This window comes from Pomacea canaliculata, linkage group LG1 (genome assembly GCF_003073045.1).
Source record: "Pomacea canaliculata isolate SZHN2017 linkage group LG1, ASM307304v1, whole genome shotgun sequence".
Lineage (NCBI taxonomy): Eukaryota > Metazoa > Mollusca > Gastropoda > Architaenioglossa > Ampullariidae > Pomacea > Pomacea canaliculata.
Window position 1 is genome coordinate 10,905,014 of NC_037590.1, and position 21,091 is coordinate 10,926,104.

General features: G+C 42.4%; 3 protein-coding genes across 3 annotated transcripts; all 3 read left to right on the forward strand.

Annotated features, from left to right (window-relative positions):
* Nucleotides 1-6,229: 6,229 nt before the first annotated feature.
* LOC112558521 (acidic mammalian chitinase-like) lies at nucleotides 6,230-10,969 on the forward strand. The gene is made up of 6 exons (XM_025229053.1): nucleotides 6,230-6,549; nucleotides 6,821-6,945; nucleotides 7,662-7,777; nucleotides 9,264-9,472; nucleotides 9,688-9,807; nucleotides 10,091-10,969. Exons 1-6 carry the CDS (start codon nucleotides 6,397-6,399, stop codon nucleotides 10,514-10,516), a joined length of 1,149 nt encoding a protein of 382 aa, XP_025084838.1. The 5' UTR covers nucleotides 6,230-6,396; the 3' UTR covers nucleotides 10,517-10,969.
* Nucleotides 10,970-11,785: 816 nt separating this feature from the next.
* LOC112574334 lies at nucleotides 11,786-14,921 on the forward strand. Its single transcript, XM_025255356.1, has 3 exons — nucleotides 11,786-11,974; nucleotides 13,041-13,214; nucleotides 14,036-14,921. The coding sequence occupies exons 1-3, from the start codon at nucleotides 11,911-11,913 to the stop codon at nucleotides 14,293-14,295; spliced, it is 498 nt and encodes a 165-aa protein (XP_025111141.1). The 5' UTR covers nucleotides 11,786-11,910; the 3' UTR covers nucleotides 14,296-14,921.
* An 879-nt stretch (nucleotides 14,922-15,800) lies between these two features.
* LOC112567561 lies at nucleotides 15,801-18,543 on the forward strand. Its single transcript, XM_025244260.1, has 3 exons — nucleotides 15,801-15,941; nucleotides 16,764-16,928; nucleotides 17,196-18,543. Exons 2-3 carry the CDS (start codon nucleotides 16,880-16,882, stop codon nucleotides 17,495-17,497), a joined length of 351 nt encoding a protein of 116 aa, XP_025100045.1. The 5' UTR covers nucleotides 15,801-15,941; nucleotides 16,764-16,879; the 3' UTR covers nucleotides 17,498-18,543.
* Nucleotides 18,544-21,091: the final 2,548 nt, after the last annotated feature.

Genomic DNA, 21,091 nt, shown 5'->3' on the forward strand with positions numbered 1-21,091 from the left:
GTTTACTTGTTTTTCTTGTGGAGGTCTCCCATCGAGCATGATCACCAGGTCATGAATAGTGAAATCACTTTAAAATGTTTCTTGAGAATAAAGTTTGCTTTTTGGCACATGGACGCATTGGATGTGATGTCGGAGGTAGGTAGGTGAAATTTTACGGTTGTCTTAGTCTGGCTATCACTCCTATCGTTAAAAAATTGTAGGTGTCTTCACATCTGCTTTAGTGTTGCATGTCATGCGTTGGGTATTTTTCTTGTTTAGTTGTTTTGACACTAAAGTATCATTTTTCAAAACAAGCTAGACGTTTGGGGTGGGGGGGGATTTTGCTGGACTTTCACCGTGTGGCCTTCAGACCATTGCCGAGCGTGCTGAGCGCGGACAGGCGCTGATGAGCTTGAGACATGATCGTCTGCACATCACGCAGCTCACGCCTGACACTGTAATCTCCCCTGGACGCCCACCCTCACCCCGCCAGTCGCGTCTGCCCCGGCCAGGCGCTGTAACTCACTGAGCCCCCCCAAGCCTGAAGGGAAGCTGCCCAACCTCCCTCCGTGTGAGTGTGCTTGCATGCGCGCCTGTATTCCAACTTTTTTCGTTTGTCAATGGACAATGCAATGGCGGTGTAATCAAGCCACAAAGTGTATTGCGAAAAGTGATGCTGTAAGTATCCTGTGTATATATATATATGAAAGCTGTGGAATACCGCACACCTAGACTAAAACCTAGACTGGACACCATACTCGTTAGTGTTCCATTCCGAATATAGAAGTTTGTTTGGGATGGGGGTCAGGAGAAGTTTGTTAACCATGTCCCCTGTGGACCTTTGACCTTTTGACCAGAATTCGGTTCCCAAGGTTTACTTTTGCATCCCGAGGCCCTGCGTCGACAGTAAGAGTGTGTCGAGGTCTGGAAAGCGCAGCCTGTTAGTGTCATGCTCCGAAAATGCGCTCGGTGGGTCTGTTAAGGAAAAACACGAACGAAAATGAAAAAAAGTAAAGAATAAAATAAAATTTGAATTGGGGGGGGAGGTTTGATGGGGCGCAAAATAATGTATTCTACAATCTACACATGCAGGCCTACGGGGACAATTTAATTATTTAAAATTTCTGATCAGCGAAGCGCGAAATAAGATAAAGGAATTGGAAAGAAAAAAGACAAGTCGGCACCACACTTGCCGGCCTCCACAAGATGCTCCGCTAGGGGGCGCTGCGGATAGGTTCATCCGAACTTCAACGTCCACAGCGAAGTGTTTCAACACTGGCAAATAGGTGCGGCAGGGGGACTTGTGTCTTGACCTGAAATGATCAACAAATGAAACACGTGTTGAAAGTTAGTTTTGCTTTTTTATTTTTAAGCAAAAAGTTTCTCTCCTTCGCTGTTCGCTCTACCGGCTTGTTCGGAACCCATACAACGTATATAGTCAGTTGTCACAGTGCAGCTTCAAATAATTAATGTAAAATTTGTCAAACGCATACTCACACTCCTAAGGAGCATGCTCTTATATGCGCTTAAGAACAACAACGAATAATGGACAGCATACGAGGGACAGGAAAACAAATATATAACATATAAACTATAAAAGAATAAACAACCTCACTAAACGAAGAATAAAAATCAAATACAGAAAACATATTCATAGCAATAACTAAAACGATTGCTTGTAGTGTAACGTTCTGAAACAGAAATCTCAATGGCTGAGCTACACCTTTATTTGTTTTCTTGTTTAGTTTTATTTTATTTATTCGCGTTCTTGCAAATTTACTCTGTATGGGAGGTTTGGCATCAGGAAAAGTTCTGCAATGGAGAGGATTTCTTGGGTATCGTATTGTATCCTTAGTTTATTTGGACTTAGTTTATTAGTGTTGACTGCAGGCAATGTTGTCAATGGTGTACCAACGTGACGTAGTACATTCTTATCAACGCTCGCTAATCGCAGGTGCGAATCGTAGCGGATAATTAGCGGATGGTTTTGGAGGCTGAAATTTACAGGTTAGGTTTATATAGACTATATCTACTGATATCTGGGGAAAAAAACACAAGCCGTTCAGGTTGGTCTTTAAAATGCATCCCTCGTCACATCCAGTGCTTCTAGACAGGACAGCAAACAGGACATGGGAAGGTGCTCGTGAAAAGGAATGACCGAACGGGGAACAAAAAAGTGGGTTGCAATTGCTTGTTGTTTGAACAGCCCGTGAATTATTCATATTCAAACGAGGCACGCTTTTAAGTTCACACTCTGGTTTATTTATGGCTTAGTGGCAAAGGCTTATACTGGGTCACATAAACTGCAGATAGCATGAAAGGATGAGCCAGCATCACGTTCGAGGATTTTGCTTTGTTCTGTGTTTTCTTTGCATTGAAAATCCCACTGTGCTGTCTGTACACTAGATAACTCTTTAGCGACCTCGTGGGTTGTAGTCTTGTAACTAGGTAAGGCTCAGTGCAAGGTACTTTTTTTTCAAATCTTGGGGAATACCTCCTTCCCCACCATTTCTTTTCTGAGGTTAATAGCAGACGTCAGGATTAAACGTTAATGTTGTCAAGGCTGGATCTGAGACCAGGTGTTAATTAGGCATACATGCATGTGGCCAAACATGACTTCACGAGTGCTGACCTCTGTGTGCATGATGATGCTTACAGGCGGGTATCTCGAGGACAGAAGAGGGCTAGCTACCCAGATTTGGAGAAATAGAATCTGGCGCTTAGTTTTAACCAGACATTAGAATGATAGAAATATAAAATATTACTCGACTAGACATTTAAGCTTGTTTGGTCACTCTTCGGACGTCTGTGCAAATTGTAGGCCATTCTCGACAAAATCCAGACACTATTTAGTGTCCACCAGCTAGTCTCAACTAACACAACTTGGAGTATTCTCCGCGCCACAAGATTGTTGGAAACAAGCGAACAATTTTGAGGGGAATTCGAAGCTGCTTGACTCTGTGAAAATGGACGAGCTATTGCTTGGAGTGACAGTTTGGATGCTGTGGTTAGACTGTGTGGGTCTGTTTGAACATGCTTGTTAACCGCCCCCTTGTCAAACAATAAGGGATAGACGAACCAGGGAAGGAAAGTAGATCGGAAAACGATTTAAAAGTAAAAAAAAAATTTGGATGAAAGGGGTGGGAAGAACGGAAGAAAAGGTGACAAACGGAAGTGACGTGCACAAAAGGGCAGTCAGGTGAGAAGTTTGTGTGTACGGGTAAACTTGTCAGCTAGCTAATTGGTCTTGTGGGAGGAAATCAAGGTGAACTGGTCATGTAATGCCTGTGGATGGACATACACTTTAATTCTCTGTAGTTCGTGCGCCTGGTGTCGCTGCGGTGACTTTTCCACACTGTGCTACATCTGTGGTGGTGAGCGACACCGCGCCGTGTATGCGCTGGTGATGTTAGCAACGAGAGTAACGAGGCGGAGGATCGCTGTCCGGCCAGACCTGGCACCTCCTAGCACTCTGTCTCTCACACCAACACACACACACACACGCACGCACATGTATTTTAGGTGTCAAGTGTTGGACAACCTTCTGATAGTTTGAGAGGAAAAGCAGATACTGTTTCTAAAAGTATACAAACTAAGCCCAACCCCCTCAATACACACACACACCAGAGTCAGCTTACTCAGCTCAACTTTTCTCGCCAGGAACAGGATCTGTAAGGTAAGATATTTAAATAAACTTTTATTTTTTGTGTGCGTGGGTGTGTGAGTGTGTGTGGTGGTAACAGCTCAGCAGTCGAGAATTACTTCTGTCTATATCCTTTGCCAATCCTCTCAAAGAATACAAGGCTTACAGATGTTTCATTGCGCTCGGAGGTAGCACCTCGTCACATGACCGGAATGTGTGGGCAAGACAATGGACAGCAAATATTCAAAGTTTCCTCGCATGACCTCAATGTGTGGTGTAACCTGTGAACAGTAGGCAGCAAGTATTAAAAGTTTCTTCACGTGATTTCAGTGTGCGATATAGATGTTGGAAATAGCTAGTGTTTAAACTTTTCAGGCCTGACATCGTGACTTACATTTGGAGGTCAGTGAAAGCAGTTTGCTGTCTCAGCTGTTTGTTTGCTTAACGTGACTGTTGATAGTCGCCGTTGTCTTCAGTTGATCGTGTTGGTCTTTTGGGATTCATCATCTGGTAATCATGTCTGACATACCACTAACATCACCACCAACACAACAACGACGGAGACGAGACTACTAACATGAACATTTATGCCACTGAGAGTTGAACCCATCTCCAAGATGTAGTGGTAGCTTACACTACACTTAGTTAAATGTTTGATTTGAAGGTATTCACACCTTCCCATCTACACACGATCCTACACCTTCCTCTTTCTCTCTCACAGTCACCTACTCCTCTAAACCTCATTGAACCTTTATTTTTTTTTTTTAAAAAAACCAACTCTGCTAACGGATAACAGTGTCTTACATTTGTCTTCCTATATTTCCTTTCCGATTGTAAAATATTTTTGTCTCATTATAGCAAAGCGGAATATTTCTTGAAACTACTTTTCAAATTTTTGTTTAAAATCAAGTGTCAATAAGTATGCAACTGCTGCACAAAGCACAGAAGAGTTTCTGCTTGTTGAGGGGCACAGATGAGAGTGAGTTAGCAGTCCCGCTAGGGCGAGTGAGCATCCGAGGCTTACAGCGAAATGGCAGGATAATGTCGAGCTCTCGCTCTGTTTTCTTTTCTGCCCAGACTTTGTGGGAGGCAGACATGCTGGGTCGCGCCGTGAAATGTTTCAGCTTTCTTCTAGCCGCCTGTCTCCTCTTTCCATCAGGTAAGTACACCTCTGCCGCACATTTCTAACATACCGAGTATGAGGCCTATGAAACTTGCAGTTTGAACAGAAAAATAATAAAAGAAATGTTAAATGTAGGTTTGTATTGTCGTATGTTCAAACCTGTTTGATTTTGTGTTCAATCTTTGTCGTTCATCATAAGACTGAAAAACTTATATCTGGTGTATTAAGATATTATATATATATATATATATCCTATAATATAATATATCTATATTTTCTTGTGTAGTTCAGTTAATCACCCGAACGTATATATATATATATCCTATAATATAAAAAAATATATATTTTTTCTTGTGTCGTGCAGTAAATCACTTGAACATAAGAGAGGGTAAAGGAAAGAGGAAGGGGGATGGGGGTGGGGAGAATCTAGATATATAAAAAAAAAGTCGTTGGTAATGAAACTGGCAACAAGTTGCATTAAAAACATAATAACATGTTAGAAATTTACATACACAGATGTACAGAATTTATCCCTTCATCACTTAAAAAAAAACCCAAACAAATAAAGGAAGAAACTATTGAATAGCTCGGCAAGGCAATAAACCATGGATGAGTATAGGCGAAGTTCTACATTGTAGACATACACCCACACATGCTAGTAATCTATACCAGACATCGCAGAACCCAGCATGGTACAGATCTACCCGGCCCTCACACGGCCCTAAAGCCATTCTCGCCGTTGTTTCCTCCATATTCCCCCCCGCCTCACATCACACAAGCTAATGGCGCCGGAACAGTTGCAGTGCTGGGCTTTCGGCGCGTCTGCTACTTCACCAACTGGTCGCGGGACATCAAGGTGGTGGACACGCGCTTTGACCTGGACGACATCGAGCCCTACCTGTGCACTCACCTGCTGTACGCCTTCGCGGCCCTCAACGCCAGCAGCGCCACGCTCATGCCCATCGTCACGCACCTGGCGGAGCGGCAGGAGGACGAGCGCAGCGATACCGTCAGTTCAACGCCATCAAGGCAACCACACAGCTCAAGACGCTGCTCAGCGTGGGCGGCTCAGTCCAGGCCAACGAGGACTTCGTCACGGTAACGTGAACACGACTGGGTGTGCAAGGGTGGGAGTAGTGGTCTGACGAGGCGCTTGCTGATTGGTCCCTTAATTGGCTTTTAAACTGGGGCAGAGACTTCGTTGCGGTAATGGGGCGCCAGACAGTGCAGTGAGCGGCTCAGGGTTCAGATCTCGTCTCTGGACACCTGTTCGAAGGGCTTTGCCTCGGGGTTTTTCCGAGTACTCGGATTTCTTCCCCCTCCCTCTCACTGTGCAACCATAGTGAAAAATCGCTGCAAGATTTTTTCTGCCCAAACAACCAACCAGCCAGTCAGCCACCCAACCATCCACCCTTTTTTCATTCATGATGTAGTTAAAGGGAAAGCATTCCATTTTTTTTTTTTTTTTTGTTAACTTCGAAAAGCATTTGTATCGAAATAAATAATATATTCTATTGCACACCCACACCTCACTTTGGTCACGATCTTCCGTCTTCATCGTTGTCATCTATCACAGTTTCATAATGACAGTTTGCGCATCTCATTTTTGTCCCGCGATTCATTAATACTTTCATCATGGCGTCTTGCCCGAATGAAGGTCGTCAGCACAGACCGAGGACGAAAGAGTTTTGCTGCCAGCGCCGTGAATTACTTACGTGCCTATGGATTTGATGGACTGGACATCGACTGGGAGTACCCGGGCACACCACCCGAAACGAAGCAGAATTTTACCATCTTGTTGCAGGTACGTACAACACGTTCATTATGTGCTCAAGAATTCAAGAATTCTTCTCTCTTTCTCGTTTTATATATATATAGAGAGAAGGGAGAGACTGACAGAGAGGAAGACAGAAAGATAGAAGGAAAATATGATAAAACCGCTGACTGTGGAGGACATTTATAGCCTTTACAACTCAGACGAGATCACATAGCAGCAATCAGCCAAAACACTTGAAAATATTATTGGTGAATAGACCTGGGTAGTTGATAAGTAGTAGCTGTGGTGTCACTCGCAGACGATACGGGCTGAATTTGAAGAGGATGCGAGGCGACGCCAGATGGCACCACTCTTGCTCTCGGTGGCAGCACCAGTCAGTCTGTCGCAGATGGAAGCCGGATACGAGATTCAAGAGGTGACCAGGTGAGTACTTAGTTAATCTTAGTATTGTCATGCTCTTTCTTAAACAACGATGATGTCAACGATAACGACAACGACGATGATGATGCATTATCAAGACTCGGTTACCCAAGTGCATATTTTGCATATAATTTTCATTTCAGTATAGGTTAGTGAAATAAAGGATAATTACAAAAATACAATATTTCCGGCTGTGTTAAAATGCAGGTGAAAGCGGTAATGCGTTAACACTAATGAGCCAGAGGGATGTACAAAGGTCATTACTATTTATCGTGCTCTTCATGGTGACATATTCGTAGAGATTATGGCCGTCAGCGCAAATGTTGCCACGACAAATGTCAGTAGAAAGTCAGCACACCTTGCACTTCACCACAGTGGCTGAGGGTCTAGAACTTTGTACAACAAGGGCATTGATGTCCTGTACATCGTTATGTTCCAACAAACGAGCTGGCACGCTTCGTTTATCTTTAAGATTTACACATAGTTGAGTGTCATTTAATATTTGAACATCTTGGCATTTTATTAATCGCCATCAACACAAATCAGCGACAGTGCATTATCACGGGAAACGAACTAGTCTGTTTGTCCATCCGTTCTATTGGAAACGGAGAATAAGCCAGAAAAAGAGTGGTTTATGCTGAGTTCTAATATCACTATTTATTTCTATTTAATGTAAATTTTATCAATGGTACATTATATTCTGTTATTTGCAACTGCAGCCTTGTCGACTTTGTCAACCTCATGGCGTACGATTTTCACGGTTCGTGGAACAAGATCACGAGCTTCAATAGTCCGCTGTACTCCCGCCTCAACGACACCAGGTTCTCTCCCAGCTGAGCGTGGTATTAACCTTTTGACATTTCCTTCTGTCCTCTATTGATTTACATATCTGCTAAGCTGTGCTTTATGGTATTTTATTTCTTTTTTCTGTTCACTCTCACTTTTATCCACTTAGGTTTTCATGGTTATTTTGAGAACCTTCATACAATAAATAATTTTTCACTTTAGAACCTGTAAATATTGAAAATAGAAATCAGTGATTCTCTCATGCAGTAAATAGGACTTGGCTGCATGCAATATGCACGCACACACATCCTAACACTGTATTGACATGTTTGATATTAATTACAATTGTGTGTGTGTGATAGAGAGAGAGGCAGGAGTGGGTGGGTAGCGCCGCAATGTTTATCTCCCATTTACTGGATGCGGTTGGCGATGTTTCCGTGCTGCAATTGGGTCCGCATTTGCAGTGAGCGCTGTGTCAGAACCAGGTAGCACCATAAACATATATATATATAGGCTATTGTAATAAACAAATACTAGGTACATGCTGCTTTACCTCATGATGTGTGTCTGAAGAGTTTCACGCTAGTTAAATAAAGCAGCCTAATCAAGATTTAATATTTTCCTTTTGGTGGTGCTCGATTCCCCGAGTTTCCCATTCCAAGCTTCCTTCCATTAAAAAGAGTAAGCAGCTCAAGGTATGCAGTACTACACCAAAGCAGCATGGTTGGCTTGAAATGGTCAACAAAAATATGAAAAATAACGGTACAGGACCCTATAGTTTCAGAATTAAGTGATCGCCAGGTATTCCAACTCAGCGGTCCAGTCCAGGATTTTTGGCGCAGCGCCATGTTTACAACACTCCACGGTGCAGCATCCTCTCCCCCCCGACAGCAGGAATACTTACCCCCACCTTCCCCTTCCCCAGGTGAAAAATAGTTCAGGATGACAGCGCGTGACTGAGTTAAAAGGCTCGGCATTTGGTGACGCTGATGGAAAGTCCGAGAACAATGCTGAGGATAAACAAGGGGCTGACGAGCAATGGGAATGGAATTAAAAGGCCTTCATACAACAGCCACAGCTGTGCATCCATGTCGCTCTCTCTACCCATCTGCATTTCTCTGTCTGCTTACGCAGAACAATATTCTCTTGCATATTTTATGGATGTTTTGTGTGTGTTTTTCTGATTTAATCATAGACAAGTCTTTGTTCTAAATGTAATGACGGGGTCTGTATACTTGAAACTGCGAAGTTTTCTATCCTCTTGATACATTATCTCGCAGTAATATATTTTTTATGCTTAAAAAATGCGTAATCCAACACGAACTTTACTGCACACAGAATTATGGTTCTAATACATTCATTTTAAATGCCATTTTAACTGTTTGGGCAACAGGCCAGATTATGTCAAAGTACAAAGAGTTTACTTTATAAATAAACTGCTTCGATAGGAGAAACATTTAAAAATTGATTGATGAACCGTTTGATCAGAAATCCTTACATCAGTTAATCTGCTCCCTGCTAATATTATCAAATTATAAAGTTCGAAATGTTTGTCCAGGACTGGGCAGTACAAGAGTGGCTACGCCGTGGAGCGGTGGCAGAAAAACTAGTTCTGGGTATTGCCGGGTACGGCCAGGTGTTCACCCTCGTCAACGCCTCTGAAAACGGGGTGGGGTCTCCCACTATGGGCCCGGGTGTCCCAGGAAAATGGCGCAAGCTGGACGGCCAGATGGCATTTTTTGAGGTCAGGCGAGTTCGCTGTTACTATCGTCCATCTTCATCTTATGTTTAAGTTTGTTATATTTTACTATAACATGATCTTTTAAGGCTAACTTTTCATCCCCGCACTTCATAGGTTTAAAGTATCTGGTCCAACATACACCTTTCTCATTACAAAGGTGCATATTAAGGTAAACTAAATAGGTTTGATTTCTGATGGGCATCCATTTCTCTGCACAGGTTTGCGAGTCCATAGGCACAGGCGGTGTGTCTGTGTGGGACGATGTACAACGTGTTCCCTATGCGTACTTCGGCGTTCAGTGGGTTGGCTACGACGACCCTAGGAGTATCAAAGAAAAAGTAAGTTTTGTTCTGACATCAGGTCGTGACAATGTAATCGAAGATGGCCCTGAACCGCACTGATGGGACAGACACAAATTTTGCTTTAAGTAAATACCTTCCACAGACTAGCGATCCTGCCCTAATATAACCACACTTCTCCAGCGACATCTAGACTCATCGCTCATCTTCCGACTACACTAAATTATTTCATTATCTCTCAGTTGTTGATTACATCAACACGCAGCTTCTCAACATGCGATGAGCTCACTGTAGATGTCAGATGTTGTTGTCTGTCCCACAGGTAGATTACGCCGTGAAACACAAACTTGGTGGGATCATGCTCTGGTCTCTCGATCTGGACGACTTCCGGGGCGCCTTCTGCGGTCAAGGCCGTTACCCACTTCTCAAGGCCATAGTCAGTGCTGTCGGGTCGCACTATCCTGACGTCAGCGTGAAGGTCGTGGACTCGAATACAGTACCGCACCCGTCGAGCACCACACTGCCCACCAGCATCATCAGCACACTATCCACGCCTTCTACACGAGCACCTTCATCGCTCTCCACAACAGTGAGCAGCAAGACAACCATTACCACCACACCTGCTGCCAACAGAACTGCCACAACTGCTGTCCGCGTGACCAGCACACGCCGGCATGTCATCATCATCGAACATGGAAGCTTCGCTCCTGCTCCTGGTCCTCACAGTTTCCTTTGTTCTGCGCGGTGATTCTGTCATCTCTGCACAGCCTGCTGATGTGACCAGCCAGACAGCTTGGACGCACGCACAGCACATTGACTCTCTAGTCTAATCTTGTAACACACGAACTGGAAGCAACGGACCGTGGCCACCCGAACATGCTTCTTGACCTAGTCGTGACGGAGGCCTCGCAATAAAACACTAAACACGCAGCCACCGAAAATCGTGTGCCTTCTGCGCTGGAACAAACATTTGTTGTCGGTGAAAAGTGTACTTGAAATGTTCTTAGATGATGTGCTGACGTCAGACACTCCGCAGCAGGATGCTTAACAGATGGTGGTCACTGATTTCAAGACATGTCGAGAGCTGGTGATGTGTGTCTGTCCGTTCGCTATGTATGAAAACGTGTGCGAGGCTTATGTGAACCGTCATACATGAACACTTATCATTTATCATTTTGGCGAATATAACGTGCTTTATTTATTTCCGTTTTCATAAAACTCTTTGTTGTTTCTTGTCGCAACAGTATTTGCCTGGAGTGACTCCACACACACACACAATAATTTCCCAAGATAGGACTTAAAACGAAAACGAAAAAGTGTTTAGTGGAAACCTACTGTGCATGATATTGCCAATAAACAAATGACTGACAGTAAAACCTCGGAAGTGTACAGGTGGATTACTGTCTATGTCTGCCGAGACCAACCCTTAGCCTCTTGCGAAGTTCTCCGCTGTTAGTGTCGGCGAGCCTTAACAATGAATGTGACTAAACCGGAAGCTTTGTACAAACCTGCCTCGTTTTCGTAATTAATCTGAAATGTGAATAAACCGGAAGCTTTGTATACACCTACCTTGTAGTAGTTAACTGGAAAAAAATCGTTGCCAGCAGTCCAGTAATACATGTTCGTGGTAATACAACGTGTTTGGAGTAAAGAAAAACAATTGATAACAAGTTTGATGTAGCCAGTATATTGAATTTCGGCCGTAACACCTGGCACAGGCATTGACAATAAAATACAGAATGTTCTCGATTATTATTTTTAGCCATGAACTAAAGTTTATAGGACCGCAACACCTGTCGAGAGTTCAGGTAAGCCTGAACTACAGGTAAGCCCACAAACTAGACGAAACAAATCACAGTGCCCATGTAAATGCCACCACACTCCTGGCTTTAAAAAACATTTATTAACTGCAAAACTATGGACGAACTTCTGACCTTGTTTGGCAAAAACAGGGGGAGGGAGGGTTGGTGGTTCATGAGGGTGGTGGTGGCCGTCGTGATGTTTGCTTGGGCGGGTGTCAGAGTCCAATGAGCCAGCCATTTACTCATCATCCGACAATAGGACTCGGCATTTCAACTGGAAAACTCGAACAACACAGGTGTCGGCGATCTCTTGTCATCGCAGGAAAATTGTGAAGTGGAAATGAAGCAGCTCTGCACAGCTCTGTTCCTGCTCCACGCTCTCCTGACTGTCTCCGGTGTTGAAAGTAAGGCGCAGTTGTCTTATTGACAAACACTTTTCTTACAGTCGCACAATATAGTTTATTAAATTTCATAAATAATTGCGTAGTTGTTAAATAAGTAGATGTAGATAAAAAAAATACATAGAATGATTTATGTTGAGAATGCGTTCCTTTAAACAGTTCTACGTGAGGTTCTTCTATTTCTTCCTTTTTTTCCGCACTCTCTCTTTCTAATCAAGCTGGTTATAAGGTGGAAAAAACTACAATCTGCGTTTAGGTAGTATATTAACAGTATGCACATGGACAAGGTAAAAATAAAAAAAAAAAGGAAAAGGGAGAGGAAACCCTCAATCATATCTGTGCAAGAACTATCATATTTCAGTCAATGCTGCGAATTTTGGTATAATCAAACTAATAAACACGCCAGGCTATATACCAAGTCTACACCATGGAAAAAGTAAAGAAAGTTAAACTATTAAGCCACTTCTGTACGGAAAGTTAGAAGCATCGTTATCTGAATCTTCTTACTTCTTACAAAGGAAAAAAGTATGTATTAGAATATTGTTGTTAATGATTAAAACAAAATTTCATGCGATCCCCTTTCCAAAATTGTTTTTTCAAAAGGTAAATGGTAAAGATCTGGTCTCTGAAGTATATACAGGATTTGTAAATGGTTGCCCTTCGCAAAATACGCAAAAGCATATTTCTGAAATCCGTCGCAAAGTCAAACAAACAGCCTCCTCCTTGGTTCTTTTTGACAAATGCGCGCACATCGTAGTTTACTCAACCTTCTCCTGCTGAAGTTAAATACTCGTTAAGAAGCAAAACAAACAGTAAATGAAGGGGTTTCCGAACTAAGCAAACAGTTTCCTTCTTGTTTTTCTTCTCCTACAAATGCTGAACATTCTCACATACCTGTATGTGTACTCGTTTCTTCTCTCTGTGTTTGAACGTAAACATCTGTTTACTCTATACCTTAATAGATAATCACACAAGACAAACTTTGATATGAAATGTGGAGACCAGTTCTTGAAATATGTAAAGGTGGTTGGTGCTAGCAGTAAAGGACAGGGTTTGTTGATGCCAACAGACATAACGGAGGGCTCACAGGATGTTTCGTGCACGGAGTCGGAGGAACTTTGCCTGTCCTCTAATTCCACGGCCACTAGCATCTATGTCATCAACACCAAGATGTCCTGCTGTGCCGCCGGCTATGAGATGGCATGGACAGACCAAAGCTGCTCCTGCAAAAAGACGAAGGAAGGTAGAGTACTCATACTCCTCCCTGACACCCTCTGTATTTATTAACAGTATGTCTTTCACGAGTGTAAAATGCAGCTTTGTAAAGGCCGGGCAAAGGGGCGAAGCGTCAAGCCTCCAGAAAGTCTAGTTGTGTGGGCAAAAATCTTGATAATACATTAAGAAATAAGTTTCGTATCCCATTTTTACCGAAGTTTTAATATTACAAACATTCGCCCCACCCCCAAAAACCGTTGGTTTTCTGTGACCTTCACATACAACTTTGACAAGCTGGTCAAATGTTCGAGGGTGTGTTCCTCTGTCAAATGTTCCAGGGTGTGTTACTTAATGACTAATTCTTTAATCAGCACAATCGTTTGAAAATAAAGTGCAAACATCCAGCCTTTAATTAACACAAGACGACAAATTTAAAAAAGAGTGAAAACGTTCAGCGACGCAGTGTAGTCGATTTTTGTGTTGCTTCTGAACAAGAAGAATAAAAGAATACTGATGCTTAACCATCGATTATTTCGACATTTTTGCACTGGAATGGAACTTATAATGTTATCAAATGTGAAATGAATGAAACATTTTAATAATGTGAAAATGAAGCTGTAAAACGTGAATGTTTGCTTAATGCACTTGTCGTTTGTGATTTCTTTCTTTTCCTTACGACTCCATCTTTGGTCAGTCAACTTGTGTGACTGTTTTTATATTTATTCTTTCTTCCTGTTTTCTTAATTTCTTTAACGTTTTCGGTTTTCATAAACGTGGGTTTGTTATTTTTTGGTGCAATCAATCGCTTGAATAAACCCAACCCTCTCATCGAATTTCGCATAATTGCAGCCATTGCTTGCAACACTGGAGAAGATGCCTGCGCCTCTGCCGAATATGCTGTCCTGGATGACAGCGGGACGAAGCGTTGTTGCCCGGACAACAGCACCTTGCAGAGTTTCCGCTTCAGACTCAAGGGCAAAAACTATTTACATGTGCATGTCTGCTGGACACGCAGGAGGATGGGGCATGGATGTCGTCCTACGGTCTGTCCTTCCTGGACAGTCAGGATGCCTTCAATGCTACGGCTCTCATTGGTGATATTGCAGTGAATCGAAATGCATGGGCAGACTACGCCTATAGAATGGCAAACAACATGTGGAAGGTTCTCCAAAACGCATTCCGTTGGTTTTAAAAATCACATTTCCCATGTCTCAAATAGTTCTGAGACCTTCAATACCAAAGCTAATTACTGTCGTGATTATGAGCTTTGTGATTATAGTTTCTGTAGTAAAAGTGTCGGAATACTTTATCTTCTGTATCTTTGTCTTCATTAAGAGTAGAACAGATTTTTGGCTGAATGTTTAATGTTACGGTAACTTTGTGTGGGAAAATCTGATTATATTTGCTTGGCTTCAGTAGATATTATATCTAATTTTGCTGAAAAAGCTATAACTCTTAGGAATTCCCTCTGCTCCGAAAATTTCTTGTGAACCAATACGATGTAGATTGTAGAAGGCTGCATTTTGTGGCTAATGGACAAAGGATGGCAATGCTGTATTGATATTCCCAAAGAGAATGTTTATTTCAACACTTGCTTTCGTATTATATGCCAGATAGCATGTATCCATGTGTAAAATATTATGGTCTCACAAATACAAGTTTATCAAAAGCGTGTCCATTACGTCTAAGTGTACTTCTAAAGAGGGAAGTCTAATAAAATTTCTGTTAAACATAAGAATATTCGGATTTTTATGTCTCGTTTGAATGTGAATACATGCCCACTTAAAGACATGCTTTTCGTTCATTTATGCTTGCAACCTTTGCCATACATTAGTCGCCACGACAGTGACGATAAGCTAAGCGCACCTTCACGACGACGACGACGACGACGACGATGATGATACAGCGCTTTTCCAACGATTTTGCTCAAAGCGCTTTAGAGAAATGATATGCAGAAGTAAACTGAACAACCATGTACCCATATTCATATAATCAGACACGCTCAGTTCTGCAGCAGGAATACCTGCGCAACAAGAAATAAATACAAACATACGGTAGGCAGGTCCTTGGTCAAGGTGGCAGTAAAGTCGCTTTTCTGAAAAGGTGGTAAGTGAATCGGTGACGAAGTCTGAAGGTAAATCTGTTCCAAGCTGAGGGACTTGGTAGGAGAAAGACTTCTGTCCATTCGTCGTTGTTTTAGTCAATACTGTAGAAGCATTGTTAAAGTGGAAATTAATTTTAAACAAAGGCACAAATGCATTGCAAATCAACACTGTTAGGTTGATAATCCCAATTTACATCGACTGTCCCAATGTTATTTTCCTGTTTGAACACGGACGTTCGAACGCATGTATGCACTCGTGTGCGCACACCCACACACACTGGACACAAACTTGTTTTACTGGACGTAGGTCACCTGACCTTCATGTCAATGTCAGCTCGTGGAGTCCATGACATCACGTCCTGCCGACAATTAGAACCGCAGGCTGTCCAGCTGATGTAGTGAGACAATGATGATGACAACAGGGAGCGTGACAGTGACTCAGTGTTTTGCGCCCTGAAAGGATTTTGTTAACTCACGACCGTCCGCGGCCGTTAAAAGTCTGCAAGCTCCGCGGCCAGGAGTTGAAGGACGCCTGTGCAGCGCTAGGTCACCACACTTCTGCCCCACGACCTGTACAGACCTGAGCATCTCAGAGATGAAGACCGCTGTACTCCTGCTTCTCTGCTACTGCTGTCATCGCTGCCAACGACGGTAAAGAAAGCTGCAATAATTCGGTTTTTGTTTGTTTATTTCTCAGAATAGGCATATTTCATGTGGTCTACCACTTTCTAGCATCCATTACCTTACGTTGCTGACACAACACATAGTCCCTGTCGTAGACAGTTTATGAGGACACGTTGAGATTCGTTGTAATGCATCACTATGTAAGGATGATGCTATTAAAACTTAATTGAAGCATTTACAACCAACCATTTGACGAACATATTTCTTGAGGATAGTCATGATAAACTATTAAGTGATTACTCTGGTTCCTTCTCATAATCTGTGATTCGTTCTCGATAACTACATCTAGTAACCAAACCAATTTTCAAAAAATGGGTAATGAAATTTGAAAAAACAGTTAATGGAAATAAAAAAAAATCGCATATACTAAAACGTAATATTTTATTTGATTTATTTGCTAAATTCTAGCAGCGAAATTTTCTTTCACATCGACATTTAACTTTAACTAAAAACAGATATTTAACATAAAACATGGCGCCAAACAGACACGTTTTATAACAGGAAAATACGCGAAAGTATTAAGCTTTGTGGCTGTTAAAGGGAACGAACCACGGCAAAATAATCACCTGAGAACAGCCTGGCTACTTCCCTTAGTTATCCATTCCTCGTGTCTTGGACATACTGCGCAGAAGAAAAAAGTTTGTCCACTTTTTGTAATTTGAGATGGTACGATAAGAGAAAGGGAGTGGTAAACGAACTTGTGTTTTCAGACATGTTTGTAATTACCTTCTTTGTCAGTAACTACTGGGAGACAGATGCTGATGACTTCCTCTACCATCTTTGAGACAGATGGCAGTCACGACCCACCATGTCTGACTTCTCAGCACGAGTGTCGAGACCACGTGGGCCTGTCCGCTCTCTTCGTCTTCAACGGCGACTACTACTGCTGCACCGCTGGTCACACCATGCAGTGGAGAAACACCAACAACTGCACCTGCCACGCAACACACCAAGGTCAGACTCCTCAACAGTGAGATGCCTTGTGTATAGAACTGACTTTTTTAGATATATGTCTCCTCAAAGTTTTGGGTGAACCATCGCTACGTTTTCCGAGTTCACGAAGCATTAAAAACTATTGCACATCCCGTGGTAGTCTTTCAGTACAGACAGATAAATAAGACGATAGACAAACAGATCGACGTTAGAAGACGGCTCGGGCAAGCATCAAGACTTTCACATCGCGTTCTGATTTTTTTTTTTATTTTTTTTTTTTTTTGGCAGTTGAAACGTGTCATGCTGGACAGCAAGCGTGCGTCAACGCCGCGACCTTCATCCTGGACGGCGAAGGCAACATCCACTGCTGTCCGCCCGGCAGCAGCAGCATTCAGGCTTTCCACACCAACCTTAACGGCCGGCAGGTCGACAGCTGCACTTGCTCCTTCCAGGTGTCCCCCGACGACGACATCCCGGAGGCTGCCAACAGCGTGGTGTTCACCAACACACAGGTGGCTGGCGAAGACGCCAACGTCACTCACATCGGTCAGGAGGCGCGGCATGCTGGCAGGCGCTTCTCGACGACATGAGGGCTTTGAGAGACAACTTAGCGCGGGCATTCAACAACCTGCCGGGCTTGCGTCATCACCAAGATGATGACGATGACGATGATAATGATGACGATGGCGATGATGATCATGATGATGACCACCACAATGGTGATAATTGTGACTCCTGTTAACTCCCAAGTTTTAACTTTGTTTTGATTTTTTTTTTAATTGTCTTATTATTCTAGATTTACATTATTCTAAAACATTACAGAAAAAAAGCGCTGTCCTTTTGCCTTGTATTTTTTTTAAAGCTTCAAGTTTTTATGCCCCTTCAACTGTTCCAAGTTAAGGGAAAGTTTTTTTTATACAGATTTTGCAGAAACAGTGACAACGTTTACCACAAAAACTAAATTTTCCCCCAACACACGAGGAATGCTTTATACAGACAGTGTCAGACATATTGGATACATACACAGAACACTGCAACTCCGATTCGTAACTTTCAAGCTATCCGGAAGTGACGGACCTCGGATAAGTGAAAGTGTTCCATTTCTGGACTCTTTTCTCGTACCAAACACACTTTTTTACACGCTTGAGTGTGTTTTAGAATGTTGAATTATGACCTGGATGTATAGTAGTCCAGAACTTTTCCTGGACATACAGCAATCCATTTACTGGTCTCTTGAAGAGCTAGTTAAGCTTTAGTAAGAGGACTCTGTAACTAGCACTTCATGTCTTAGAAAAAAAAGAGAAATCGCCTAAAACGGAGATTTTTAAATATAACAAGCTATCAAAACACTGTTAGTTTGTTATGATAGTCCGAGAATAGTTGTATTTAGTGTCTACAAAAGTTCTTTCCTTCCGAAAGAGAGAGGTCGTACTGCTGGTAGTTCCTGCTAGTGTTAGGCAGAAGGTATTGACCATGCTGCATGACGACAGAAGTCAGATCGTCCTTGGTCCTTGGTGGTGACAGAAGATTGGTATGTGTGAAGTGGCCTGGTATGACATAATGTGACACGTTGGTGTAGACAAGTTGACTTACAGATTTAAAACAAACTGTTACTCTCCACCCCACCCCACCCCACCCCACCGACCCTACCCCATCCCCCTGCTAATTATTTCACATTGCAGGAGATGAATATGTGAACCTGTTAGAGCCTGTCTGAAGAAGTCTTCCGTCAGATGTCGATGAAAAAGAATAAACCACTTGTGGAGCATCGCCGTCGAATCCAAACTACGAGCGCCCTGCAGCTGCTATGGACGCCACTACACTGCCTGGTATACCCATACGTGTACGTGTTCTGTACGTGGCACAGTGACCAGTCCTACGTGGCCGCGAATATTTCGTGGATGGGAATACTGGAGGAAAGGCTGGTGTTTTTTTTTTTTTTTTTTTTTTTTTGATACCTTTTCGGTACTTCGACATTTAACGAAACGAGCTATGAAAAGATTTTTGAAAAAATTTGTGCGCATGGGACATAACTAGCTATTGTCAAGACTCCAAGGTTTGCTGGATGGCAGCCCTTGCAATGCATCATAGACAAAGTCGGCTCACCCTCCCTATCCTTGAATCGTTGTTAGTTCGATGAAAAAGCTGCTGGGGCTCATGTTTAAGTTTTAGTCGATGTTGAATTTAGGTGATTTAGAGCAGAATTAAGTAAGGTAGGATAATAACTGGTACGCAAGTATTGTTGTAAGGTTAATGATTGGTCCTTACTCTGTAAATACTGTAAATAAACACATATTTGGCTTTACATTATCTCTTTGTTTGTGCACGAATGCGTGAGGTCATGTGTTTGTCCTAGTTTGAATAAATGAGATACACGTTGCACCTTGAGTAAATGAAATTTGGGATGTTTAGTGCACATTAAAGTCTAAGAAAAAAAAAAAGCAGTTGGTAATTACAAAGACAGACGAAGAAGCCATCCGCAGACAAGAAATTAGACTTTAAAGATAAAGGGGTATACGTTTGGAACTCGAGGTCGACTAAAGTATGCAGCAGACAGAAAGAAAAGAACACAGTGTGCACATCTGACGAGTAAGAATTATGCTTTGATTTGAAAATTCTTCTCGGCAAGCTCTGTTCTCTTTCTAGGACAACAGATAATAATAATAATAATAATAATAATAATATAATAGGGTTTGTTATCAGGGAGCCCGTAGCGGAGAGCGTATTCGGCCTATAGGGGGATATGAAAATAAATGTGACCGAATTTGTATCGAGGAAAGTCACGTGATATTTCTTGTCCAACTGTGGATTTTGATACATCAGCTGTTTTCTTGTCGTCTGCTGTTTTGGAAAGAAATGGAGTCCACAGAATGTGTTGTCATACGGTGAAAGGAATAAACGAACAGTTTGCGTGGTGTATATCCTCCAGAAGGATTTTTGTTTGGATGAGAATGCTACAAGACGATTTATTCTTGCTGTTATGGAGCTTTTTCAAGTATTTTCTGGAGTTTCCACACGAGTGCTCACAGATCTGGAATAGTCAGACGTGCGTTTATGTAAGAACGTTGTGATAATCTTTGGACATTTTTTAAATGTTGTGCGTTGAATTGGGTGGACGGAGGGAGGAGAGGAAGAATCATCTAGATTCGGCCTGTGTTGGTTGCGACAGATGATCGACAGCTGCTTCGGGTAAGTCGAATTTGTTTTATTATCGTTGTGTGGTTGAAAGAAGGTATCGAGTAAAATACCACTCAGCAGAAGTGGAGCTGAACATAGCATAGATATGTGGAGTTGTGTGCCTGTAATGAACTCCCTTTAGTACAGCTTTGATAAAAAGGAACGGCTGATGGCCATTACAGAAATGATCTACCAGATACTCTGACTCCACTCAACATTTGTCGTCTGCTTACCCCAGTCAATGCAGGACACATTTTCCAGAAAAGTACAAAACTTAGCCTTCCTAGATGATTTAACGAGTTTGTCAAACAAAAAGTCATCTTTCTCATGTTTAAAGTCTCCCTGTGTTGAACAACTTGAAGCAAACCGTCTCACTTTTAAGAAGCAGCTTAGTCACATTTCCATCCGACGGGAATGTTTTCGACCCAGTTTCACAGATTCCACAGTCCTCAGTTTCTTTTTACATGACAGACGTGCCGCACGTATTCTACTCACATTGCCGTCTGCTCTCAAAGTTACACATAAAAGTAGTTACCACGAGCTACGCTCCTCCAAATCACATCAGCCATTCAATACCCGGCATTCATTTTAACCACTGTAAATACAAAAAAAAAAAATCCCACACGTCGCAGATCTCAAACTCTATAATAATGACACACAACTCCACGCCTCCTTCCTCCCTTCTTACTGTTCAAGGGGATCGGACCCGACACTTTGCTCTCAATGGGATTGTACCCGTGATGTACTACCGTTACTCTATAATACAGTTCTGCTCTGCCTCTAACAAGCATAACGAGTTATGAAAATATTTAAGCTTTTTCGGTAAAATTAGAGCTAGGGGTTTGTAAAGTGATGTGACTAATTTTGAAGCGCCGTAGTTTTGGTGCGGCACATCTCAGCTCTGAACGTACGGGTGGCTTAAGCAATGGTGCTATCGAATACCTATAACACAGCAGAAAGCAACTGACCTGGAGCCTTAGTTGTGAACCGGCTGGTGTACACGAGTG